Raw genomic sequence first — 9,387 nt, 5'->3', positions numbered from 1 at the left:
ACTGGGAGAAATGGGATGATGCTGGAGGAGAGAGTCTGCTGGAGAATGCCAACATATCCTTTTCCCCAGATGCAGACCCCAGTGATGGGGAAAAGGTTACATCTCAGTTTGTCACTGCAGGGTGCATTTATGCTCTTCAAGGAAAATGAGGCTGAGAATGGTAAACTCCTAAATACTGGGTTCTAATTTCACATCTATTTTTCTATTATTCTCCCATAAGAAAGATCTGCTGAAATGGATCATAGACCTAATGTAAGAACTAAAACTACCATAAAACTTTTAGAAGAAAACAGGAGTAAGTTTTGTGATCTTGGGTTAGTCAAAGTTTTCTTAGATACGATCCCAAAAGCACGAGACAAGAGACAAAAATAGATAAATTGGACTTCATCGAAATTAAAAATATGTTTCAAAGGACACCACCAACAAAGTGAAAGATACCCCACAGAATTGGAGGAAATATTTTCAAGTCATATATTTTATGAGACTGGTATTTACAATATAAAAAGAACTCTTACAACTCAACAATAAAAAGACAACCCAATTTAAAAATGGGCAAAGGATTTGAAAAGACATTTCTCCAAATAACATATAACAGGGCCAATAAAGAAATGAAAAGATGCTTAACATCATTAGTCATCAGGGAAATGCAGATCAAAACTACAATGAAATGCCACTTCACACCCACTAGGATGACTATAATCAAAAAGACATAGTGTTGGCAAGGGTGTGGAGAAACTGGAAGCTTCATATACTGCTGGTGAGAATATAAAATGGTGCAGCTGCTTTGGAAAACAGTTTGGCAGTTCCTCAAAAGGTAAAGCACAGAGTCATTACATGATCAAGCAATTCCACAGGTATATACCTAAAAGAAATGGACTTTGAAAATGTGCTAAGAGAAAGAAGACAGTCACAAAAGACCACAAATTGTATAATTCCATTTATATGAAATGTCCAGAATAGGCAAATCTATAGAGGCAGAAAGATTAGCCTCGCAGAGGCTGGGGCCTGGGGAGAAATGAAGAGTGACTCATAATGGGTAAGAGATTTTTCTGGAGTGATGAAATGTTCCAAAATTGATTGTGGTGATGGTTGCACAAGTCTGTGAATATACCAAAACTACTGAATCGTGCACTTTCAATGGGTAAGTTTTATGGTGTGTGAATTATGTTTCAATCAGGCTGTTTTAAAAACTTTGCTGGCATAGAGGCACTGTAATGTCCTTTTAATCACAGACGTGTTTCATCTATTCCTTGATTTAGATAACTCGGGCTGGGTGACACAGACCAGGTCTAGTCCAGAGTATCAACAAGGAGCAATTTTCAGCTGAAAAAACCTAAACCTAAACAAAGAGGACGTTAGTTGTTAACCTCTCATCTGCATTTGTTTCTGGTTGCTGCCTCCTATAATTTGGTTATAATTAAACAAAAATTTTTAATCTGATAAAATGGTAAAGATTATATATGGTTGTACTCCTGTATGGATTAACTTGGGAAGATTCATGTGGACGGTGTCTGAATTCTAGAATACAGTCAATTCTTGCTGTTTGCAGTAGTTATATGAATCTCTGGTCACAACATCTTTGTCAACTGACAATACATAACCTTGTTTTATGTGCATTTCTGTTCAAAGCACCTTATCTCATGTGTCTTTTTCTTACAAATCACTATATGCAGTATTTCTTTATAATGAAACAATATTTCAACTACAGAATTTCTGTGCAATGTACTCTACAATACTGAAATTGTAATACTTTCCCTCAGTCATACAGATGCACAGAGTATGCATATATAGTACATACAGTAAACACACGGTATAACACACCATACAACATGCATGTACAATAAACAGTACTGTGAACACATACTGTATATTGTACACTAATGCAAATAAAATCCTGAAAAAATTCAAGATTAAGCATTTAGGGGACAGCCCCATGTCTGAGTGGTTAGGTTCGCACACTCCACTTCGGCGGCCCGGGGTTTCGCTGGTTTGGATCCTGGGCGCGGACATGGCACCGTTCATTAGGCCACGTTGGGGCGGCGTCCCACATGCCACAAGGGGAAGGACCCACAACTAAAATATACTGCTTGTACTTGGGGGATGTGGGGAGAAAAAGCAGAAGAAACAAAAGAAGATTGGCAACAGTTGTTAGCTCAGGTGCCAATCTTTAAAAAAAAAAAAGATTAAGCATTTAAAGTTTTATAAAAACATTAACTAAAATCTTACTGTTGATGGAGCAGCAGGATGTGTGATGGGGCAGTGCACAGTGTGGTTAAACCTCGTGACCTTGGCCTGCTCCAGGAAAACCAAGGGAGGGGTAGGTGGAACTTATTCTGCTGAAGAGGAAGAGGGTGGCATGTTGACATCTGGCAGTTCAACCTTAGGAGTTTGGCTCTCCTGACTTGTTGATGGAACTGGCAATTTTCCCTCCCAAACTGGCTCGAAAAATTGGGTCAGCCTTGTCTGCTTGGCTTTTTGCCTCAAATCTTTGAGCATCTCGGCATAAGGGGCAAACGCAGTGGAGGTTAGGTGCTTAAATTTGAGGCTTCGATCAAGCATAGGGTCACATTCTTCCATGTCATTGAAAATTTTTTCCAAGGCAGAATTCCATTCTGATATTTTGGCCACTGTAAGAGGGACAATTCTTGAAGTCTTAGTCTGACTTTCATCACTGTCCTCGTCGTTGCTGACTCCAGTGCCGTGTTTTGCCATCTCATCCAGGTCTTCGTTGGTGGGTTCTACTGCCTTCTCTGCCAAAATTTCCTCCACATCGTCTTCTTTCATGTCATCAAAGCCTTCTCCACTTATTTGCCGTGCGATGTGCATTATGTTTTTGACGCTGTTCTTTATACTTTCTGTAACACTTTCAAAGCCTTCGAAATTTTCCACACAGTCTGGCCAAACACTTTTCCAACAGTTATTGATAGTAGCCTGCTTGATGCTGTCCCAGGCTGTGCCAACATAATCAATAACGTTGCGTATAGTGACTGACTTCCAATAGTCCATCATGGTGGTTTCCTTGTTGGCCTTGAGGGCCTCCAAGGCCTTGCTATAAAGCTCCCTGGTATAGTGCGCCTTGAATGCTTTTATTATGCCCTGATCCAGGGGCTGAATGAGAGACGTAGTGTTTGGAGGCATGAAAAGAACTTCTACGTTGGGGTGGGCATTTCTGAGTTCTTCACAGCAATGCACTGGGGCATCATCCAAAATTAATAAAACCTTGAAGGCAAGGTTTCTGCCCTGGAGATAGCATTCAACTTCTGGTATGAAGCAGTTGTGGAACCAATCGGATGTCATCCATGCTTTTTTGTTCCACCTCCAATGGACGGGCATATGGTTCACACTTTTCCCTGTAACTGCTTGTGGATTCTGGGCTCTGTACACCATTAGAGGTTTGCACTTAAAGTCGCCCTTGGCATTGGCGCACAACAGCAAGGTTGCATAGTCTTGGGATGATTTAAAGCCAGGGGCTTGGGAAGCCATTTGCGTTATATAGGTTCGTTTGCCAACGTCCTTGTAAAATAAGCCAGTCTCGTCAGCGGTGAAAACCTGCTCTTCCACATATCCCTTTTCCTCTATAACACTTAGCAAGTGTTTTTTAAATTCTTGCGCAGCCTCCTGATCTGCAGAACTTGCCTCACCTGCAAGTTTAATATTTTTCACACCATATCGCCTTTTGAAACGCGCAAGCCAGCCAGCACTAGCCGAGAAGGGTTTAACATTTTTCTGACCCTGGGTAACATGACCGTAAATTTCTTTGGCTTTCAGCCTCACAACAATGCTGTCCACCACACCTTTTTTATCGGTTGTCATCTCATGAATCCACAAATTTAGTCGCTTTTCCATCTTCTCCATAGCTTCCTCACGCACTATAGATGTCACTTTAGCACTCTCCGGAGCAGCCTCACGTACAGATCGGCGAATTTCCTTTTCCTTTTTCTTGATGTACCGGATTGTCGATTCATTAACATTGAACTCACGGCCAACAGCACTACAACTCATGCCTGAACGCAGCTTATCTAAGACCCGTATTTTCTCCATAAGGCACATCACAGCCTTCTTGCGCTTAGGAACAGCGGGCAGCACTTCAGCACTACACTTGGCGGTCATTTTAAACTGCGAAATCACCAAAAGAGCACAAAAATACAAAAGACGTGGCACTATATAGACTGCGAAAATGTCACTTAATTACAGTATGAGAGTTAAAGCAAAAAAAGCAGATCGTCCGTCTCGTTCAACCAGAGCTGGTACAGCGCACCGTGATTGACTCAAAATTTCACCTTTTGCGCATGTCCGCGAATAACCCCAGAAAGCACCGCGAATATCGATTTTGGGGTTACGATAAAGTTTAGCAAGTAAGCGAATTCGAAAATACCAACCCGTCAATAATCAGGATCAACTGTATTTCCACGGGCAATTTTGTTTTTGTTTTTGTAATTCTGTTTAAGCACATTTACTAAATCAAAGCGGCTTGGTAGCGCTGAAGACTACAAGTTCCAGCATGCACAGCTTCATCACAGGGCTCCGTCAATGGCCACCGTAGCTTTAGACCCGAGGCATTGGCCCGGAAATGTCGCGTTTGGATGACGTAGAACTGTTTGCGCATGTGCACACACTGCGGAGCCGCCCCAGCCGCCGTCGCTGCAGCCTCCCGATGGTCTCTCTGTAGAGCTTTGCCGTTGGGGGCAGCCCCTGCGGTCCTTTGGCTCGCTGGCCCCGCGCGACAGCGACATGGAGGAATTCGACTCTGAAGATTTCTCCACCTCGGAGGAGGACGAGGACTACGTGCCGTCGGGTGAGCGATTCCACCAGACGCGAGAGGTGGCTGGCCCCGCCCCCCGCTCACGTGAGGCGCGCTTGGCCTGGCGCGCGTGGGCCCCAGCCCTGACGGCGCGAGTTCCGAGCGTCCCGGCCCGGCAGGCTCCGTACCCGCCTGCCCGCGCCGTGCACGTGGCCCGGGACGTGTGCACGGCGACATCTCGCGCCGCAGCCATCGCTGGCCTGGCTTCAGCCTCTGCCCCCTCCCAGAGCGCGGGAACCGGCACCTGAACGCGGCCCTGCCGCTGGCGCCGCTGGCGGTGGTCGGTCGTCCCCTAACCACTCCAACGCTGAAATCTTCCGAAAGGCAGACTGGGCGTTGGACGTTATGGCAGACCTTTCGTCCCCGGGGAACTGCGAGCTAGCATCACGTCCAAGATGGATGTGGCCACGTCGTGCGCTCAGAAGGGCTCTGGTGGTCATGATACCTTTTGCCTCTTTGCAAAGTGTATACCTATTGTTCTCTTCTCAGAACTGTTTTTTTCCCCTACTGTATTGGCATCTCAGACGAGGCGGGGCCAAAATTAATCTTGTCCCTCAGACCTACCCCTTCCGCGCTTCTGCGCCTTTCCCAGACTTCCCGTCTCATTGAAAGTGTCTACTCAGACAATCCCTCAGGTAACAAACAAACAAAAAACATCCAGGAGTCGTCCTTACTGTCTTTTGGTCCAGCCGATGCATAAGTTCTGTTGTGTCTACGTGTAAAATCAGTTTCTGACTGCTCCCTCCCCAATCTCACTGCTGCTGAACTACTGTTATCCTTCACTAGGATTCGCTATAGGTCCCCAGCTGGTTTCCCTGATTCCATTCTTGTCCAACGACACTGGTCTTACGCGAACTGTCAGAGTGATCATTTGAAAACTTGCTTTCATTTTAATCAAAGGTATGCATGCACGTACTTAATAATAGTCAAATATTTCTAAAAGGCTTGTTTTGAAACCGGGTAGTTCCTTTATCCCTCATCCCTGTTAATCCTCGCCAGCGGCAAAATGTTTCCGCTTTTTGAAAAAGTTGATATTTCCATTGTGTTTTGACTTAACCCATGCATGGTGGGCCTTTACTTTTAGTATTCCCTTACCTCGTTCCCTTCCCTCCCAGCACACACACCCTTCCGCCTTCAGGCCCTCTTCAGCTGCCTAGACTGCCATTATTCCTGTGTGCAGTTGTGGTTAGATCAGTATTCAGTGTTTGCTTTTTTGCAATGATTGTGTGAACACCACGTTCACAGCTAGACCAAGTGGTACATACTGTGATTTCTTTTCCTGCACCACTTGTTTTCTCTGGAGTTAGTGGTTGCCATTTTGTTGTTGTCGCTTATCTATATATTTACTATTCATTTGACCCTAAACTCCCAGAATTGTCTAAGTCATCTCCCAAGATATTTAGATCCATTAGATAATTTTTCACTTTCATCTTGAAGTCCATCTTTGCCTTCTGACCCGCTCCAGTTTGGCCTAATTTTACCATTTTTAAACCTAGGATCTTCCATCATGATTATCACTCTGGGTGTTTCCTTTATCTTCCTTCGTTGGGTTCCCTGTTTCTTGGGTCCCATGTCTTCTTTCTTGGTGTGTTCCACCAAAATGAGAATAAATCCTCAAATAACTTCTGGAGGAAGGATGCATGGGAGAAACATTTTTTTGAGGCCTTGAATGTCTAACATGCGACCCTCAGACATGATTGATCATTTCTGTAGAATTCTGTGTTCTGTAGTAATAATTCTACATCCAGATTTTAAAGGTGTTGCTCCTTTACTTACTAGCTTCCTTTGTTTCTATTAAGAAACCTGTTTTGTTCCTGATTTTTCCTCATTTATATAAGATCTGTTTGTCTCTGGAAGCTGATAAAATCTTCTCTCTGTTCCCGATATTTTCTCTTCTTTCACAATGATGTACCTTTGTTTGAGTCTGTTTTCATCCATTGTGCTGGGCTTTCTTGGTCTTTTTTTTTTTATCTTCATTCTGTTTTATTTTTCTGCAATCCTCACTATTCATATGTTGAATCTTATGTTAGATCTGCTGGACAGGTCCTCTAATTTTTATTCTCTCTTATTTTCTAACCCTTTGACTTTCTTCCACTTAATGGGAAATTTTTAATATTTTATCTTCCATCTCTTCTGTTGAGTTTTTTTCTCCTTTCATATTTTTAATTTTGAGTAACGTGTTCTTTGAGTATACCTTTTTTATAGCATCATGTTTTTGTTTCATAAGTACAGTGTTAGTGCTCTGTGGATGTTAATAATACTTAAAATTTTTAAAATTTTAACTTACATGCAGTGTTCTATGAGTTTTGAATGCTTAGAGTTATGTAACCACCACCAAAATTAACAGTTTCAAAGCAGCCCCACCCCACCCCCCAAAAACACAGATCGTGTTGTCTGTGAATAGAAACAGTTTTATTTCTTCTTTTCCAATGGATAAACCTTTTATTTCTTTTACTTGCCTGTACTTGGTACGACTTCCAGTATGATAATGTTGAATAGAAGTGGTGAAGAGTGGACATCCTTGCCTTGTTCCCAATTTTAAGGGGAAAGCATCAGTGTTTCAACATTTAGTATAATGTTAGCTATAGGTTTTCCACAGATGCCTTTTGTGTGTGTGTGTTGTAAGCACTTTACTTGACTAACTCGTTACTAACTCAGTCGCGTAACGCTGCCAGGTATGTGGTACTGTGCTCTTCATTTTACACATGAAGAAACTGAGGTATCCAGAGTCACCCAGGTAGATAATAACTGAGCTGTGTTTTGCACTCTGGCAGCCTGCATATACTGCCTCTCACAGATGCCTTTTATCTGGTTGAAGTTCCCTCTATTCCTAATTTGCTGAGAGGTGAATTTTGTCAAATGCTTTTTCACCATCTTGATTATGTGTGGTTTTTCTTTTGTCAGTTAATGAGGTTAATTACAGTGATTGATTTTAAAATTTTGAACAGCCTTTTATTTCTGGGATAAAAGTCACTTGGTTATGATATGTTGGGGTTTTGTTTTTGGGTTTTTTTTCTTTTTCGAAGAAGATTAGCCCTGAGCTAACATCTGCTGCCAGTCCTCCTCTTTTTGCTGAGGAAGACTGGCCCTGAGCTAACATCCGTGCCCATCTTCCTCTCTTTTATATGTGGGATGCCTGCCACAGCATGGCTTGCCAAGCATTGTGTAGGTCTGTGCTGAGGATCCGAACTGGTGAACTCTAGGCCACCGAAGCAGAACAGATGAACCTAACTGCTGCGCCGCTGGGCCAGCCCCTGTATTGTTCTTTTTATATATTGCTGCATTTGGTTTGCTAATTTTTTTTGAGGATTTTTGCATCTGTGTTTATGAGGGATGTTGGAGTGTGGTTTTCTTATAATTTCCTTGTCTGATTTTAGTATCAAATAATGCTAGCCTCATAAAATGAGGAAATAATCTCTGTTTCTTCCAAAGTGACTTTTGTTCACCCTGTATGTTTGGGCTTTATTATGTTAGATGTTTTCTCAGATGTTGCATGATTCTTACTTATTTGGCTCATATTTAAGCATGGGGTGCTAAAAACGTGGTGGAAGCTCTGAGTCTTTGCGCAAGATTTGTTCATTTTGTGCTTCATTGTCTTAGGGATGTTATTCTGCTTTGTATTCTTCCTGGTAACTGCACGGAATTTGACCTTTTTTATTTGTTTGTTTAATTTAAAATTTGCTTATCTCTTATCAGTGAGATTGAGCATCTTTTTACATGTTTAAGATCCAGAGCCATGTGCATCTCCTTGTCTGAACTATCTGTAACATTTGTCCATTTTTATGATGAAAAATAACTTTATATTATTGTAAAAGTAGTGCATAAGCTTTGTAGAAAATTAGAAAATGCAGACCACTAAACATGAAAAGATAGAATCATTACATGACTACCACCTAGAGATTTTCTGTATGAATCCCTTAGTGAACACCCACTCTGATCTTTTTCTACACCCAGGAATAAATATTTGTATTTTTCCCCAATCTGAAATCATACTTTTTCATGCTTCTTTGTAATCTGCTCTTTTCAGTAACTGATCTCTCCCTGTCCATTTCAGTAAATTTTGAACTCATCTAACAGACAAGCCATATTCAGATTTTTCCAGTTCATCCAAAAATAGTTATAGCTGGTCTGTCCAAATCACAGTTGTATTCAGGACTACACATGTCATCTAGTTGTTCCATCCCTTAAATGTATTTTAATGTAGCAAACGCTTCTTTGTCTAATGACATTGATTTGCTTAAGAGATCAGGCGGTATGTCCTGCAGAATGTCTTGATGAGGATCAAGGCTGCCCCAGGCAGAGAAGCCCAAAGTGCCCTGCCCTACATACTGATCTGTATCATCCTCTGGGAAGCATAAGACGTCCTGACTTAATCCAGTCTGATCCTTATCTAGTTAGGACCACCCAGTAACCAGACCCCACCTGCACTGCTACCATTTGAATGATTTTTTTTATGATCTTTCCTTTGTCTTGTAAAGAAGTAACTCACATACTTATGCCTTATAAATTTAGCCCTGCCCTCAACCCACTGCAGCTCTTACTGCCCATGGGTCCTGTCCCCGCGCCTGCAGCTCTTACTGCCCATG

General features: G+C 42.2%; 2 protein-coding genes across 2 annotated transcripts in view; one reads left to right on the top strand and one right to left on the bottom strand.

The window, feature by feature from the left end:
• Positions 1–2,328: 2,328 nt before the first annotated feature.
• LOC124250217 (tigger transposable element-derived protein 1) lies at positions 2,329–4,733 on the bottom strand. The gene is made up of 2 exons (XM_046682049.1): positions 4,617–4,733; positions 2,329–4,116 (listed from the first exon to the last, which is right to left on the bottom strand). Exons 1-2 carry the CDS (start codon positions 4,731–4,733, stop codon positions 2,329–2,331), a joined length of 1,905 nt encoding a protein of 634 aa, XP_046538005.1.
• The window catches only part of CFDP1 (craniofacial development protein 1), a 127,772-nt gene continuing 122,988 nt past the window's right edge, over positions 4,604–9,387 (top strand). Inside the window, exon 1 of the mRNA XM_046681668.1 lies at positions 4,604–4,795. Within this exon, the coding sequence (XP_046537624.1) occupies positions 4,732–4,795 (64 nt within the window). The 5' untranslated portion in view covers positions 4,604–4,731. The remainder of the gene's footprint in view (positions 4,796–9,387) is intronic.

Source organism: Equus quagga, chromosome 13 (assembly GCF_021613505.1).
Source record: "Equus quagga isolate Etosha38 chromosome 13, UCLA_HA_Equagga_1.0, whole genome shotgun sequence".
NCBI lineage: Eukaryota > Metazoa > Chordata > Mammalia > Perissodactyla > Equidae > Equus > Equus quagga.
This window is presented reverse-complemented; position numbering and strand designations above follow the sequence as displayed.